Here is an 18,331-nt window from a genome sequence, read left to right as displayed (position 1 = left end):
AGAATGTTCAGAGAAAAATGTATGAGAACTGAAACATGTTGAGTGCCACCACCCAGGCATGAAGTAACTAGGGTGAAGAAATTATCCCAAGAAAAGTTTTTTTTTTTACTATAGTAAGACGGCAAGCGCCCCTAGAATAGTCAACAAATTTAAATGATGTCAACAGCACATACACTACCTGACCTTATTTAGGTATATGTGTCACGACCAAATTGTCTGTTTTTAGACAGTGTTTTAGCCTTTAATACTATAAGTGACTACAGATGGCTTTAGATGTTTTTCACTTTTTTTAATACTATGAATATCTCTGAATAAACTATTTACTATGAATAATGAAAACGTATTGATTTAATGTGTGTTTATTGTGATTGTTGATAAGAGCCAACTACCTCCTATGTATATGAGTATCTACCACCACCACCACCACGCAGGCACTCAACAAAGCAGCCCAGCGATGACCACTATAAATCATGGCTCAAAACTCCCACCAGACCTCAGGCCCCCGCCCTCCACAACCTCGCTATCAAGCAATCAAGCAGAAAGCCAGATGCCTAGAAAGAGCCTGGATTATAAACCCCACATGCCATGCCATCAGGACACCACCCAGACAGTGTGGCAAAAATACAAAACATCCATACGCCATGCTAAAGTCAACCACTACCTCCATAAACTCAATTCCATCACTGATCGAACACAGAAACATTTCAACTTTGTCACGTTCCTCTTCAAAGCACCAGCCACAATTTTCACAGCCCCATCCATTCCCTTATGGATTACTTCAACTCTAAAATATACAACATCAGCCCTTCTCGCTGCTCTCCCACTCACACAACCAGTTCCCAAGGATTCCAACTTCCAACGCACGGGACACCTTCCAGCCCATTCACAGAGACGCACATCTCCCTCACTGCCAAAATCCTCGCAGCAATTTGCTCAAGGCCCATTTGTTTGAATTTTGAACTCCTGCAACCACCTCATACCCCTATCTAAATACCTAACCCCTCCCCTGTTACCCACCCACTTACATTTGTGGTGAAATATGGTTAAAAAAATAATCTTAAGAACAAATTGGCCTTGAAGAAACTGGTCTGCAAGGAAATTGCCAATTCTGCCAACACAAACCCAGCACACCTGAATGATGCCTGCCCACCTCAAGTTGCACCCAATTGCATCAACACCTGCAAGCACACTGGTGCATCAGCTCCTGCCTCTCACATGGTGCTATGGCCCCTGCACTCAAAAGTGGACAAATCTCACCCCAATCAGAAAAAACATTCCAAGCTCCTTGAAAACTACAGCCCCATCACCATCCTGACATATATTAGAAGAATCATGGAATGCTTTATCACAACCCAACTGAAACAACCAGAAACAACCTCCTCCAATCTGCCTTTCGACCCAGAAACGGCACAGAGGCCGCTGCACTTCACATCCTTGATTACAGCCCTACTCGTACTCTGAGACGTCTCTGAAGCCTTCAACACAATGGGTGAGGAAGTATAGCTAAGGGGGCAACGTGTTTGCTTTGGAAGTGAGACAACGCAGCGCAACAGAGGTTCAGATCCCAATCCTGCGCTTAGAAATCACTTGCTGATATTCAGAGTGTTATAAAAGAACAATTTAATAATATAAATCAACCACACCACTCTCAACATCCTTTCCCCTTTCCCACAGGATGAACTCTTGGGTATCATCCAACCGGTTCACCTCCTTGCTCAATGCCAGGACACTGTCTCCATTCCCCCTCATTGATCAAAAATCCCCAGCGTCACAAATGGGGTCCTGCAAGACTCTCCCAGTCTCCAATACTCTTCAACCTATATGTAGAACCCTTAAGCAAACAACAACATCCATATGCAGAGGACACGTAAATATACCAACAAATCTTATCCACTTCACAACTCCATTCCCTTAAAGGGCGTCTCTCCACCATCACCACCTTGATGGACATCCACTTCAAGCTCAACTCTTCAAAAAGAAGGCACAAACTTGAAACAGGTACAAACCTGGCCACATCCCTTGGGTCAAAGAACTGTCCATGGACAACCCACACATATCCCATCGCCATTTCGGTGAAATCCCTTAAGCTTCACTGTCGAAAACGAGAAAAAAACACACACACACACACCCCCCCCCCCCCCACCCCCCCACCCCCCCCCCCTCCTCCTCCTCCTCCTCCTCCTCCTCCTCCTCCTCCTCCACCTCCTCCTCCTCCTCCTCCTCCTCCTCCTCCTCCTACCCTAACATTCCCAAATCATCCTAGCTCTCGCCAAATTCCATTAGCTACCTGTACCCTCAAAGGACTTGGGCTCCTATGGCTGGGACTTAACGGCTGGCCTGGCATGCCTTCCCACAACCAACTTCGTGGAAACCCTGAAGCTGCATGGACTGCTGTTTTACACTTCTGCCTGGGCTTCTCCAACATGGCCAACTGTCTTGCAGTAGTTTGATGAGGCATTCAACCTGCATCAATCAAGATGCAGGATTGGTTCAAGCTAGCCCAATTATGCCAGCAGGCCAGGGGAGCCAGCAGGCGATGTCGCCCCCCCCTCGAAGGGCCACCATCAAAGGGCTTGGGCTCCACCTGTCTGGCCCTGTCCAGGCCTGGAAGAGGCCTACATCTGCAGGTCACCCAAATTGTTCCGTTCTCCTTATCGCTACAGCACACTAAGCCAGTAAGACTTCTCTCCCCTCCAGGCATCATCCTACCACCGGCACCTCTGTGTGTGATCCTCCTGGTCCCACCATTGTTCTCGGTCAACGATTACCCCCTCCCCCATTGCAGCCTTAGTGAATTACGCTCTGCCTATTTCCTGGTTGCCTGCAACGCGCTCTTGCTGTGATTTTTCTTTTTTCTGTAACCCTCTGTTCATTCCCCTGGAGCTCTCTGTGCTTCCCGTTCCCATTCCCCTCCGTAGGCATCTGCCACACCTACTCAGCCTTGTTTGCACAACCTGACTGACTTTTCTGGTGATGCTCTGCTGCAACGCTACCACCGCCTCACCTTAAGTGGCTCTCTTGGCCGCCACCACTTTTGTGCATATTGGCCCGCACGAAACTGCTTTTTTGCCTGGACATTTAAAAAAAATAAAAAATAGAATCTGGCCGTTGTGATCCACGTTAGCCTTCTCTAAATGCTGTATTTCACCTGCTCTGCTTGAAAATCAAATCTGGTGTTGTGATCCACGTTAGCCTTACCCAAATGCTGTATGGTATCAGATTCATGTATAAAACGGCATAATTGGACTAATTCCTGTGCCTGTGTTTTACACTTGGCCTCTCAGCTGCATTTAAAACAATATTCAGATTTGGGTCATTTTTTAATTCCTGTTAGTGTTTATAATTTAGGCCCTTCACCGGTCTCCCCCCACCAGCTCATTCATCATGTTGTGCTACTTCTGCTTGCTGTAACCTGACCCTTTTTTCGATGGATACCTATCCGTTTCATCTACCCTGTACTGGCTGCTAGGCCGCCTGGTGAACTCATCTTGCATAGTGCAGTCTCTCTTCCCGATCCACGCACCACCCCCTGAATCCATGGTGCTCTCCGTCTCCCCCATCTACTCGGTCACTTGATCACCTATCCTAACTCTCTTTCAAAGTCTGGAAGGAATAGGTTTGAGAAAGCACTCCTGATCCCTAACCCAGGCCTCTCCATTGCAGATACATACATCAATGCTTCCTCCAGGCAGACTATCACTGACATCCTCTTCACTGTTCCATCTCCTGAACTATGGACTCCCCATATGGTCTCCATCCTATCCCCTTTTTCCTCCTGGCCCGTTAATGGTGAAACCAGATGGGAAGTTCTCTTAGCATACTGATCTTCTAGATGCATCATTAATGTCAACCAGAATGGCACCATCATGGCCCAGATTTCTCAGCCCAATCTCCTCCTCCTTGACGGGCGTCTTCCGTCTCATTAACTTCCTCCCTTCTCCAGCCACCCCTCGGACTCTCGGGCCCACACCGATGGGTGTACCACGCCCCTGTACCCCACCTCGGAAGACTTTCAAAAAAGTGGCAACCAGTTTCACTTAGCTACCCTCAATTCTCACTCTGCTGTTAAACACTCCTTGGACATCCGTCCCCTCTTTGAAGACTTTGACCTGGACGGCTTCGCTCTCATCAAGACATGGCTAAATGCCAGCTGTGTCATTGCTTTCGACACTCTCCTTCCTGAGGGCTACAAGATCCTCTCTGGGCCCAGGTCGAAGAGGTCTAAGAGGGTTTCCCAGATTGGGTCCTTGCTTCTGTCATAGGCACTCAATTCTACTCTTCCTTCGAATGTCTTGTCTGCAAGCTTAGGGTCTCTCCTACCATCTCTCTCACTCTAACATCTTCCTTCCTGCTCTGCACAGGCTCCCTTGCCTGCTGGGCCTTCCTTCCTCCTCTGCACAGGCTCCCTTGCCTGCTGGGCCTTCCTTCCTCCTCTGCACAGGCTCCCTTGCCTGCTGGGCCTTCCTTCCTCCTCTGCACAGGGCTCCCTTGCCTGCTGGGCCTTCCTTCCTCCTCTGCACAGGGCTCCCTTGCCTGCTGGGCCTTCCTTCCTCCTCTGCACAGGCTCCCTTGCCTGCTGGGCCTTCCTCCTCTGCACAGGTTCCCTTGCCTGCTGGGCCTTCCTCCTCTGCACAGGTTCCCTTGCCTGCTGGGCCTTCCTCCTCTGCACAGGTTCCCTTGCCTGCTGGGCCTTCCTCCTCTGCGCAGGCGCCCTTGCCTCACTATCCCAGCTCCCTTGTCAGCCTTGGCCCCTCCGCCATCCTCCACTATCCCTCTGGCTCTCTTGCCACACTCATGGGGGATGCGGAGGAAGGTGTGGGGGGGAGGGGAGGGACCACCGTCCCCTGCACCCCCCACCGTGGAAGACCTTCAAGGATGGCAAGCTGCTCCATATTGCCACGCTCAATTCTCGGTCTGCTGTCAAACACTCGTCTGACATCTGTAAACTCCTTGAACACATGGATCTAGAGGTGCTGGCCATCACAGAGACATGCTTCAGGGCCAGCGCTGTCACAAGCTTTGACACACTCCTACCTGAAGGATACAAGATCCTCTCTGTGCCCAGGCCCAAGGGGTTACCAGAGGGAGTGGCGTTGATCTTCCCAGAATGGATACCTGCGTCCATCAACCCGACTCAGGCCTACTCCTTTGAGTGCCTCGTCTGCAGGCTCTCACCCTCTCCTAAATCTTCTTTCCTTATGGCCACCTTCTATTGGCCACCAGGTCTTCCTCTCGGAATGGGCTAACTCCTCCTGCTGGGTGACCTCAAAATCCATCTGGACTCACCCGACTCATCAGGACCTTTCCGCAACCTATGCAAATCTCTCTCCCTCTCTATTTTACCTTCTGCCACCGCGCACAAAGCAGGTCACACTTTGGATGCTCTCATCTTTACCGACATCCCACTCTCTATCCAGCTCATTACCTCTCTCTTGGACGGACCACTCCCTTCACACTTGAAGCTCTCCTCACCTCTTGCATCGGCACACCCTGCGCGGCCACTCTGTTTCAAAGTCACCAGACCCATGAAAAAAGTGACAATGGCTACCTTTGCCTCCACCTACTCTCCTCCTCCTACGGCGGCGGTTAACTCCCACCCCGACACAGCCCTCGCTAACTTTAATCTCTCCATTTCTAACACCCTTGATACTCTTGCCCGTGTCATGAGGGTCCGACTGAAGCCTTCCAAAAAGTCAACTCTTGGTACAACTCTGACCTGGCTGCCCTTAAAACACAAGTGTAGGGCAGCTGAGCGGAAATGGTCAGGAGGAACCTTTGACAAACAGGCCTGTCGCCTCCTTCAAAGGCAATATGGACTCTGCATCCACACCAAGTTTATTCAAGCCCACATCTCTGCGGCATTAAAACAACAAAGCCGAACTTTTCTAAGTCTGTAAGGAATTGACTAATCCTGCAGCAGCCTCCTCTTCCGCCACACCCACCCAGGACCTTTGCTCGGTCCTGGCTGCAAACCTCACAGCAAAAACCCAAGACATCCTCTCCTCTCGCACTCCTACACCACATCATACACCAACACCTCTGGAGCCTCCCTTGGCTCCCCCACCACTTCTCTTTTCTCTCACTCCCATCACACCTGATGAGGTCACCAGACAAGTCCGTTCTATGAAGGCCTCATCCAAACAGGTGGACCCCTGCCCCTCCAAAACCATCAAGGACAACATTGACTCTCGTTCCAGCCTTGACTGATCTCTGCAATCTCTCTTTTGCCACTGGAATTTTCCTAACCTCTCTGAAGCACTCCCTTGTGCACCCTCTGCCTACCCCTCTATTTCGGCAAACTCCTGCATCATCTCCATCACCCATTTCCTGGGCAAACTCCTGGAGAAGCTGGCCATCTCCCAGCTCACCCTCCACACCGAATCTGCTGGTTGCCCCCACGATCATTAGTCTGGCTTTAAAACATCAAGAGGCACAGGAACTGCTCTTCTGAACACCCGTGAAGACCTGCTCTCAAATCTGGACACGAACACTCACTCTGTCCTCATTCTTCTTGATCTCTCCTCTGCCTTTGACATGGTAAACCACAACATCCTGATTGCACGTCTATGACACCCTGGTAATCACAGGTCAGGCTCTGGCATGGTTAACCTCCTCCCTTTTGGACCATCCATCACAGGTGGAACTTGGGTCCTTTCTCTCTACTATCACTATTTCAACCTTTGGCATTCCCCAGGGTTCTAACCTATCGCCCTCATTATTCAATGTCTACATGGCTGCCCTGGCACGTGCGATTGCCACCTTCTTCCTCCAACTTCCAGTGTTATGCGGTTGACACGCAATTCTCCTTCAGACTACCCTCAACCACCTCCTCTACCTCGCTCATATCTGACTGACTGTCCTCAATTCAGTCATGGTGTGCTGCAAACAACCTCTGCCTCAACGCCAGTAAGACAGAGATTGTTCACATTGGGACTCCTGCTCCCACTTTCCCCACTCTGGCCAGCCTCTCTTAGCCCTGCGCCTGCACTGACCTGCGAAGCAAAAAACGTTGGGGTCATTTTCGACTCCACTCTCTCCTTCTCTACTCACATTTTGAACATTTCTAAAAAGTCCCACTACCAGCTGCTCCTCCTCGGAGGTACTCTTCCTTTTCTCACCTTCCCCCAGCGGCTCACTGTCTTCAGAGCCCTGGTTCTCTCAAGGCTGGACTACTGCAACAGCCCCTTCCTCAACCTCCCTGTCTCTGCTTTGCGCCCTTTGCAACTCATCCAGAACAGAACCGCAAGACTTATCCTTGGGCTCAAGCCTAGGGACTGCATCTCTCCGGAGCTGAAATCCCTTCCCTGGCTCCCCGTGGCTGCGAGGATCAAGTTCAAGATCCTCTGCATTGTCCACAAAGGCTTTCTGGGACCTACCCATTTTCAACGATGCCTACCTAAATACTGTACTTAACGAGCCCTCCACTCATCTACCTCATTCATAAGTGAGCCAGTTCTCCAAGAAGGGGCCTCCCTCTGGAATAGCCTCACTGCTACCCTCCATCTTGAGCCTGATATCCATAAGTTCTGAAGACATTCCTTTTCTCCTCTTCCTTCTCTCTCCCTCTACCTTGCTAACCTCGCTCTCCGCTCTATCCCTCTCCCCCTCCTTTCCCACACAGCTTGCTGACTGGCTGCCTGGAGTACCTCAGTCTCACAGGTCTCTGGCACCCTTGCCAGTCCTCTCGCACTTGCCTCCGGGCCTGCGCTGGTCTAATCACTACTGCACTTAGTCAATGTCCCATGAGTGTGGCATCTCTAATCACTTACCCCAGTTTCGGACTAACTGGGAGTACTGGTTCCCCCCAACCCTCCCTTCCCACACCCTGCACTTGTACTCCCCACTGCTCCCCTTCTTGCACCGTCTGTGCCCTTGCACAATCTGAACGTCCTATGCTTTTGAAGATGGTATATTTTCTGTGTCTCCCCCTCCTTGCATGGTGGCGCCTAAATACACTTGGAAAAACTGCAGAACCGTAGTCAGCCCCATTTGCTGTTGTCACCTACACTGTTAACTGTGCTAAATGCACTTACTCTGCCTGTGCAGACTTGTATCGTTCAGAAATTCAAGGTCTCTGAATTAGTGTTTTGTCCCCTTGTTCCCTCCCTCATTGAGCGCTTTGTAACACTTGCCTTGTGTACAGGTGCTTTTCAAACAAACATTACCATACCATTTCCTCTTGAATCGGCCCTCAAGAGGAACTGGGCCCTTTTCTCTCCATCTTACTCCACCTGTGACATCCCTCAGGGCTCGATCCTCTCGCCGTGGGCTTTTCCACATTTACCTTGCCCCTTTCGCCCACCCGATTTTCACCTTTGACTCACTTCCAGTGCTATGACAACTTTCCTTCACGCTTCCCTCCTCTCTTATCCCAGACCGACTGCTAGGCGTGGTGTGCTGATGAAAATCGCTGCCTTAATGACAGTAAGATCAAGATCCTTCTCATTGGGACTCCTGCCCCTCCTTCCCTCCTATTCTATAACTGCCCTCCTTGTGACCCCTTCCCTCACCCTCTAATGAGGCTAAAAACCTCGGTGTCATCTTTGACTCTCTTTCACATCGCTGAACTTGCCATAAAAGCCCACTTTTAGCTTTACCTTTTCAAAGGCATTTTCCCCTTCCTAACATTTCCCCCAGAAACTCAATGTTTCCAGAGCTCTGGTTCTCGTCCGGCTGGATTATTGCAACAGCGCCCCTTCCTCTTTCCTCCCTACGCCCTCTTCAACTAGTCCAGAATAAGACTGCAAGACTTATCCTTGGCCTCACGTTCAGGGACCACATCTCTCCAGCCCTCAAATCTCTCCACTGCCTCCCGGAAGTTGCAAGGATCAAATTCAAGACCCTCTGCATCGTCCACAAGGCTTTCTGGGGCCAGGGACCTTGCTACATCCAGCTCTCTTTCCATAATACCTCCCAGCTAGAGCCCTTTGGTCCTCTAGCTCCAACTCTCTCCAGATCAGACGATTTTCCAAACAGATTAGGGGGATAGATCTCTTTCTTCAGAAGAGGCTCCCTCTGGAATGGTCTCCCTGCACCTCTACGTCTTGAGCCTGATCTCCTTAAGTTCCAGAAACTTCTAAAGACCTTCCTTTTTTCTTCCTCCTTCCCTCCCTCCCCTTACGCTCAACTGGTCTCTGCGGAGGCGTTGGGGCACAATCACAGCCCTCCCAGGGATGAACCTCCTCTGGTCTGTTCCTCCCTCTGCGTCTGTGTGGGGAACTGCGGTGATGAGCAGTGCGGTTCCTGCGTGAATATAAGGGGGCTCATATGAGTATGCAGCCTGTGGTCCCTGACCCCTTCTCCAGACCTCTTCTCCCTGGATGTGGCTTCCCTGGGGTGGCACTACTCTTGAGGCTCACCTGCTAAATGATGAGCTCTCCGTCCTACTGCTTCTGGCAGGGGCGCTTGTTGAAGGGAACAGAGTTCCTTCACTGGTCCCTTGTCGTGGAAGTCCAGGCCAGCTGCGACTAGTCCACTTCTCTTGTGGGCGTTTCCCTTGTTTCCACTTGCCAGTTTGTCTTCCGACTGTTGTAATTGTATTTTTAAAGTTCGTTGTCTGTCCTTTGTATGTAAGGTCTCTTTTCTCTGCTCTCTCCCCTTGAAGGTGGTGTAGTGCCGGCAGTAGCTGCGGTAGCAGAAGCGGAGCTGGCAGTACAGAGGAGCGGGGCTGAGATGGTCCGACAGCTGGTAAGTAGCCTTTAATGGTGCCTTAGGGTGCGCGTTGAGTTTTAAATGCGGCGCAACCCTGGGTTGGGTGTTCTCGGGAGTTCTAACCTGGTCTTGTCTTCTTTTCTCGTTTCAGGACTTTGGCTTTGTGGGACAGAGCGCAGGTGCTACGGCGTCGATTTGGGATCTGCCAAGAAGATGGAGCGTTGCTGTGAGATGCGAGCAAGGGTCCAGGTTAAGGATGCTGTTGTTGCAGGATCACAAGGTAAGTAGCTGGTCCAGTCGGCAGTGAGTGTCACGTTGCACGGAGGTGGAAAGTAACGCGAGGCGTTTGCTTGAGGGACCGATGGGTTTATAGTCTGGTTCCTGGCCACGCCCAGTAGCTCTGGCCTGCCTGCTGCCATGCCCTACCACACCCAATGAGTCAGCACCTGAAGATCAGGCCTAGGGAGCCACGCCTGATGAGTCAGCACATGGGGAGGTTCTCTGGAATAAAGGCTTCCAGCACCTGGAAAGTTCTTGGAAAATAAAAGCACTCCAGCACTGAAGTGAAGTTTTCATGCTCACATCTCTATATGAGCCTGGCGCCAGGACTGAGTCCAGCCAGGGCCCCTGTGTTTATGAGTCCCAAAGGGACATAAGTTAGTCAAGTGACCCTTTGCCCCCTCACTAGATGGTGTGGTTTTTGTGTTCTGGGGCCCGTGGCCATGACACCCCCCCCTGCTAGCCTCCACCCGCGACAGCAACTGGTTGCCTATGACCCTTAAGACTCTGCCGGTGCCAGGACTTTGTTTCAACCAGTCTTCCCCTGGACCCACTGAACAAGCACTTGCCCTCAGGTTCCCTTCCCCGACTAGCCAGAGTGTGGTCCATCCTTGTCTGTGCACTATTTAACCCCTCCCACCCCTGGCGCTGCCCCTCTTGGGTTCCCCCTGGCACTTGCCCATCCCTATGTGGGCCCTATCCCTGCTGCACGTGTCCCTCAACCCCTTTCTTCTACCATCCCTTGCCCTGTCCTTCCCCACTCTCCCTGCACTTCATGTTAGCGCTTGCACGATCCGAATGTCACAAGGTCTAGTAGGGCTGTTACTGTTTTTCTCCTCTGCCCTGCAACCCTATTTTTGTCTTGTGGTGCCTGGAAACATTTCCTGCTGTATAGGCGCCATACAAAGGGTTCAATAAATAAAAACAAGAATTGAATTCAAAGGACTCGGCATTGTTTTCAAAGCCATCCACCTCAAGCCCCAATCTTATTGAAACCCATCAAACAAACACCAGACAAGCAAGCCACCATCTTCTACACATTACACTCTGCAAACCAACCTGTAAGGCGCCCCAAGATCCCCTGGGTAGGGCGAGCGCTGAACGAAAAAAAAAAAAACATTCACCGAAATGCCACATCTCATTCAATCACATACATCTTATATGGAGTCGGACTAAAAACCGGATTTGTAGTTGAGCATTCTTTCTCCTTTAAACAATATTGTGCTCCTTGATGCCTTCAACTCGTCATTCACATACCGTCAGAAATTAAACGAGAGCAAGAGGTGCAGAACATTACAAAATATAACTTTATATATGTTCTCACCTCTTGTACGATTGGGTCATCTTCTTCCTCTGCCATGCTAGAATGATGGAAAACGTCTCAACGGCCCCAGTCTTCAGTTTGTAGCTCTAATAATTGGTAAAGTGACAATGCAAAACAAAATATAATCTATTGTAATTATACATATAACATTGAAATAAGCAACATATTTAAGAATTTCTTAATATCAACAGGTTAGCTTTGCAATATATTCTTTATACGGCCCAATTCTACCATTTTTAAAACATACAAAGTGTAAACCCCACAGAATGTTTCACAGAACATAACACAGGGGAAAGGGGAACACAGGAGATCAAACAATGAACAATTTAAATTAACTAACCTGGATTACTATTCTACAATTATTACTAGGATTGAACAATCAATTTAAAAAGATCAAACATTTTGAACTTTATAAATCACTATTGTTCAAGGTGGCTTGCAAAAGGAATATTAAAAAGGTGCAAGTCATAAAACATAGGCATCACAAACTAAACTACGTCGAGGCACTTGAACAACGGATTTACTACCAAATCCTACTCAACTCTATACCCAACAGATAAGTTGACAAAGCTGGGATGTATTAAAGAAACTTTTGACAACATAATGTTTGCATTTACAAGTGAACTACACCAAGCTTAAAACTAGAAACTGGCACCACTGCTTTTCTCTCGGCTAGATGGAGCTCAATTGGAGAAGAGACCAGCTGGGAGCAGAAACTATTCTGGAACATCTGAATGGGCAATGTTCCTTTAAAAGAAAGCTAAAAAAAAAAAAGTGTCAGCTATGTCTATTTTAGAATACTTTCAAAGGGAAAGTTAGTCTCAGTTGTATTTCAGACAGATTCATTTAGGCCTACAGGACTTATTTTTAATTGCAAATCATTTATCTAATAATTGTATACGGTGAGGGAAGGACAAGGAAGGTGGCAAAGTGAGAAAATAGAGGGTTAAAGTAAAGAATACAATATTAGTTAATTTACACTTAGTTGAAAAAACAGCGATTTTCAAAATGTATTATGGCAAAATACAGTTTTTACTTGTGAAGTTGCAGTGTGAGTGCCAAGCTGCTCATCTTTGTAGAGCCAGCAAATCTAGCAGAGCAGTCTGGGTTACAACAGTATCTGCTACCCCCTCGCAACTGGATTTAAAAACACTTCTCACGTGGAGTGGTCAACAGGAATCAAATGCGTTCCCTGGGTTCCTAGGCCATGTACAAAATCAGGTAGGAAACACACTGATGCATAAACGGCAGTGATCTGTGCTGGTGACCGCCCTGTACAGACAAGGTACCCTTCATTGCAAAGAATCCATATGGATTCTGCCCGCTTATTCCCCCCAGGCATAACAAAAGGTAGAATCCATAGGAATTTCAGCCTCTCCACCTACATAATATTTAAAAGCAGCAGACACACTGTTGGTTTTCCTGCACCGAGTGGGGAAATGTGTGGCATAGCCTTAGTTTTTAAAGATATGGGCAAGCAGCAAAGAGAACTAGGAGACTTAGATTTATTAAGAGAAGAAAAAGCACAAATAATAGTCTGCACAAATACATAAACTGGAATTAATAAATAAAATAAAAGCAGATCTATAAAACGTGATTTGAATTGCAGAAACCAAGTACTTCACCCAAGCAGACCACAGTCTAGTCAAAGTAGCTGAAGGTAGATCAGAGCAGGACGGCACTGACTAAACCATGCACAGGGACTAATGTGCTGAGCCTAAATGCATAAAATCTCCTCATGGTTTGCGTGTGACAAAAGTAACACTTAACCTCAGAATTGGCTATTACTGTATTAAGTGGCAATTTATATAGCCTGAAATTTATCAGTAAACAATGAATAAACAAGGCCATATCCCAGTCTCAGCAATGACCAAGGACCACCACAGTTTTCGGTAAGATGTAGGAATGTACAGAAGGTTTTGCCAGCTAATGCGACTCCCTACTGAAAGAGGGAAAGTTTATGAAGCAATCTTTTAACCATTTGTTTTCCATCAATTCAGGGTTGTTAAGCCTATTAAATCAACTTGGCTTAGTAAGTTCATTGTTGATAAACCTCAACCAGGCGATTTTATACTGTACGTCACCTCTGCAAGAGATCCGACAGAATATTCTTAGTAAGCATAGCAGATGAATTATGCCAAACTGAGCTTCAAACGTGGGGAGGTTAAATTCTGAGAGAATGTTCGGGATACCTTAAACCAATTTTCTAGTTCAAGAGGAAAGCAGGTGTGCTCTAGCACCTTGAAGCATTTCATGTGCTAGATGGAATTACCAACAACAATCTCGGACCCAAATAACCGGACAGACTCAAAGAATATGGCAAAGTACTACTTTATTATCCGCATAGAAATAAAGTAGGTTAATCTGGCAAATAACAGGCAGTCATTCACGCTCTCACACCCAAATGTGGTTATACAAAAGGTTTTATACCTCAAAACGCGTCATCTATGACATTATCCTACGTGGCAAACTAAAACATACCGAAGGGAGGAATTGGTTAATGGAACATATGTACCTATAGTACAGAAGTGCTAATAACTTCATTGGCTGGCCCTAATCTGGTATGCACGCCTCGACCGACCTCTAAATACGTACAATGCATATTATAAATAAAATGGCAGCGGGTTAGTTATTGCAACATTGTTCAGCATGATGCTAAATAGACCCTCCGATTGGTTGGCATGCTTTCCCAACCTTGGACTTTGGCTCGTTAGTAGCACATAAGCAAAACAAAACTCAGGTGCCACAAGCAACGTCAGACTAATCCCCCCCCCACTTTCCCCAATTAATCCATCATCTCTCAGCAGTCAAGCTCCAAGCCAAGGCTTCTCCTTTGTAGTTGACCTCAAAGCCTGCTCTGCGACATTCAAGGGAGTGTAGGCACACTAATATCTGGGTTTGGGCTTAATGAATAGCCCTCATTTTCAACTTCTGAATCACGTGTGAGGAGACCATAAATGTGTCCATCATGAGTAGACCTATTTACTGCTATTTGATTCAATTGAATTGGGTGTCATTACCCTTCGTTGCCTCTAGGGACTTGCTCACTCCTTCTTACATGGGTTTTCCACATCTTTAATTGTCTAATACTTGGGGCTTGCAGATGTTTTCTCCTTCGCTTAATTTAAGGGAAATATGTCTTATGTACATGGCTTATCCTTTTGACTCTCCTTGTGCCTTGCAATTATTCCTTGACGTAGCATCCTTGATCACAGACTACATACTACTTTGTATTCCTTACACAAAGCTGTTTTTTTTTCTCCAGCGTCTCCCCGATTCTACAGCCCTGGTCTGTCTCTGTGGTAGCTTGATTAGTTTTAATACGAGTGACGTCCAGCTTTCCATCATGGCCGCTCTAGCTACGTTATGTTTTCCTCTGCAACAAGCTTCTATGTCTCATTTAACTGGCATATACACATTTATTAATCAGCAGGTTACTTTATCTTCTTTGCATATACGATTTCTTCATATTCAAAAACATGTTTCTCTTGTTACTTCAGTTAAATCCTTATTCTTTGGAGTATTTGCATAGCGTTTAAGTAAGTCTCAGTATCTTTCCTCTATGACGTCACTCTGCTCTTGTCAGATTTCACTTATAGCTCTATGATGTCCAATGGTGTGGGCAGACATCCTTCCACCCTCTCAGTCCGAAGGTACATTTGATAAGGTGTGCGTATCGTCTCTCATACACTCGCAGTATTGGGTTGATGCCTTGCCCACATAGGGCTCTTCTCGTACTGTTGCAATATGACAGAGGTGAGGGGGCAGGAGCTAGGGATAACATCCACCTGCTCCTCTATACAAGAGTGGGCAGGGAATCTTAAAAGCTTCCTACAAAACATGTTTGACAGTATTCAAAGCATAATACTCCAAACACCGGGCCCATTAACCAACAACTCAATCTTCGCCCCATATGCCTTGAGCATGGATACAATTGGATAACTCCTGGTATGATCTGAAAAGTGGACGGCAGCAGAGCTTGGCCGCTTCATTTTTATTAGCACCTCTGGTGGGAATCAAGTTACTCCAAATCCAGGCTGAATCTACCGATGCAAGTCCAGGCTTGGAGCAACCAGAGTGTTCTATGCACCTGTCCTACACCCGGCACTGCCGTTTTCACCCGGCCCCCTGCCTCCCACCTCCAAATCCAGCTAGTAAAAACCCCCTACCTCCACTTACCTGAGAAGAGCTCCTCCGCCCAGGCCGCAGCATCTGCTTGGCTTTCTGTTCAAGCCATGGAAATGGAAGATGGGCTCTGAGTGGAGCTTCACCTCCATTTCCATTGCAATCTTGACTCTCCCTGGCCGGGTTGTTTTTTTCCTTTGTGGTAATAGCAATAACAATATGTTCTGTGGGTTTCACCGGCCCAGTAACAGTACTGGGGCCTGGTGTGAAGGCTCTTGCTTCTCTCTGGCCTAGAACTTGTTCCCCGGGCCGTTACTGACTGGAGAAGCCAGCAGAACACATTATTGCTTCATTAACTTCCTCTGGGGGCGCTGTTGCGCAGCACACCAAGATGGCGGCTGCCGGAAACGCTTCGGCAACGGCAGATATAATCCTGGTATACTATCCTTTTGCTCTCCACCAAGTCCGCCAACGGTAATTGAGGTGTGCATATTTAACATCCAGGCTTTGGCGGATCGCGGGTAACTTTCGGCCCGCTGCCTTCATGGACAACGACGGTGGATTGCAAAGCCGGGCTGCCGACTCGGCATATGGGGGAGGGGCTGACCGCCCAGTGGAGGACAGCGAAGGTTGCAGCGGCCAAACTCGGTGTGTGCTTTTGCAGCTGCCCGCCGCAGGAGGTGAGAGGGTGACCCGTGGCGCTGAGGACGGCGCCGTTGAGGCACAGCGTTGTGGAACCTGCAGCTGCGGCCAGGCAGCCTGGAGGAACTGCTCAACCATGGCATCGGCATACGAGACGGTGACTGGCCGGCCCAGAGGTTTGTGGTGGACGGTGCCGCATATCAGTGCAGCGCACTGCTGAGGTGGGGCTCTCCCTGCCTTGTCCGGCTCTCCCCCCCCCCCTGAAGCAGAGGATAAAATCTGTTACTTGCGGAGCCCCAGGCCTGGGGGGCCAGAATTGCTTGGAATTCTGGGCAGTGACGCCTGGGGCCCTGGGAGGTCCATCCGGACTGCGGTGCTGGACAGGAGGCGCCCTCACCCCCGCCTTAATTAATCTGCTGGAGCGGCGTGGTTGTGGCTGGGCCCTGGTCAGCGCAGAAGTCAGTGGCGCATCAGCCAGAGACTGATCATTTGGCGGTTAGATTGCGACGTGGTCTGCTACTAAGAGGTGGATTGTAATGTTAGCCGGTTATAAGTCCGGCAGACATCCTGCGCTTGTGGATTCCCCAGACTCTAATTGGGCAACCCCTTCCCCCTAATCACCAGGCGAGAGCAGGTGCAATTCTTTGTCGGAGTCACAGGGAGGGCCATAGAGTGCGGTGCACCTTCCAGACCGGCTGGAGCGGACTGCGGCGCTGTCCCAGTGGGGAGGCAGTGCTGGAGCCAGGGTTGGCGCTGCGATAGGTGGTGGAAGGTCGCAGCCTGGCTAACTCCTGTACTGGTGACATGGGCAACCAGAAGAAACATGCGAGGATGGATCAGTTTGCCCGCACTGATCAGGTCCAGGCCCCAGCCCCCGCTCTGCAAGTATCAACGCCCGAACAAATCGATATGGCCGCCCTGAATCAGACATTGTTAGCACTCTAGGGGAGCACAGACACACTCTTACATGCAAAGTGGATATTTCGGCAGTTCAGATTAAGGAGCTCTGCAGACGCATGGAAGAAGCAGAGCAGAGAATTGGGTCCACAGAGGACAGTGTCACGGTACTCCAGCGTGAGGTGTCTGAACTGCAACAACCTGTGAAAAAGATGCTGCCATAAACGAAGATTTGGAGGGGCGCTCGAGGAGGAATAATATCAGAATCCTTGGTGTTCCGAAATCCACGATCCTAGGTAACATGGAACAGTTTGTGGAGAAGCTACTGCAGGATGTGCTTGGTAACCCCTCGCTATCCGGGATGTATATGGTGGAGCGCGCGCATCACTCCCTGGCCACAAGACCCCCGCCAGCGCACCCCTGAACGCCACATCATTGCGAGAACCTTTGCCAACGCGATACACGATTTTGCGATTGGCCAGGGAGAAAGGGGAGTTGCGCTGGGAAGGTTCCACTATACGCCTGTTCCCAGACTGTAGTCTGGCAGTCCAGGAGCAAAGGAAGACGTTCCAGACGGCTAAAAGCATTCTGAGGCGTAAAGGGATAAAGTACTCTATGATGTACTCGGCCAAGCTACGTGTGCAGCACAATGGTACAGCACTATTCTTTACTACACCGGAGGCGGCGGAGCAGCATGCTAGAAATATTTGCCGGAGCTGGGAAGGGCGGGGGGGGGGGTGGGGCGGGTCTGGCGATGAAAAAAAAAAAAGAAATCGCTGCGGCATCCACCTTGATCCTTGTTGGGGGATCTACCGCCGTGGGAACTGAGTGCAAACAAGTAGAACAACAGCATTGCGAAAATTGGGGGACTAGTGGAGGGGAGGGAGACGAGTTCTGTATGGTCGTTGCCGCAAGGAACACTTGGGCTGCCCTCAGAGCCCCAGTTGACGCAGACACCGCGGTGTAAGTTGAACACGGTTGGGCGACAAGGGGGGCAGGGAACGGGGTGCCGGTATGTTCTGGTTTCTGGCATCGGTGGGATGGGAGGGGGGGGCAGTGTTGTTTTGGGGTTCTTGCCAGGTTGGCCCGGAAGGATAGGCTCCAACTTTACGTTTGGTGGGTGGTAGAAACTGGAGGAGTGTGGTATATCAGAGACAGTAAGGCGTCAGTACTGTCCTCCCAGTTCGGGAGGAGTTGCAGTGCGATCCATTGGGTGTCGGGCATATGTACCAGATCTTTGTGTCGGTGTGGGTGTGGAAACTCTAACATTGTTCATGTTGCCCATTAAGACCTGGCAGGAAATAATATGTGAAGGAGATGATACTCCTAGGTTGATTGCTCCGGCGGAAGGGGAAAAACTGGCATACTTATGTGTCGGTTGAATGCCCAGACCTCACCGAGGGGTAGTACTGG

At 49.2% G+C, this 18,331-nt stretch overlaps 1 protein-coding gene across 1 annotated transcript in view; it reads right to left on the bottom strand.

The window, feature by feature from the left end:
- The window catches only part of POLR3E (RNA polymerase III subunit E), a 1,464,556-nt gene that overhangs the window by 1,377,030 nt on the left and 69,195 nt on the right, over nucleotides 1-18,331 (bottom strand). The window contains exon 2 of the mRNA XM_069645613.1: nucleotides 11,255-11,340. Within this exon, the coding sequence (XP_069501714.1) occupies nucleotides 11,255-11,290 (36 nt within the window). The 5' untranslated portion in view covers nucleotides 11,291-11,340. The remainder of the gene's footprint in view (nucleotides 1-11,254; nucleotides 11,341-18,331) is intronic.

Source organism: Ambystoma mexicanum, chromosome 2p (assembly GCF_040938575.1).
Source record: "Ambystoma mexicanum isolate Mex_15411 chromosome 2p, UKY_AmexF1_1, whole genome shotgun sequence".
NCBI classification, from domain to species: Eukaryota; Metazoa; Chordata; class Amphibia; order Caudata; family Ambystomatidae; genus Ambystoma; species Ambystoma mexicanum.
Note: the sequence above shows the minus strand (reverse complement) of the source record. Positions and strands in the feature narration are given on the sequence as shown.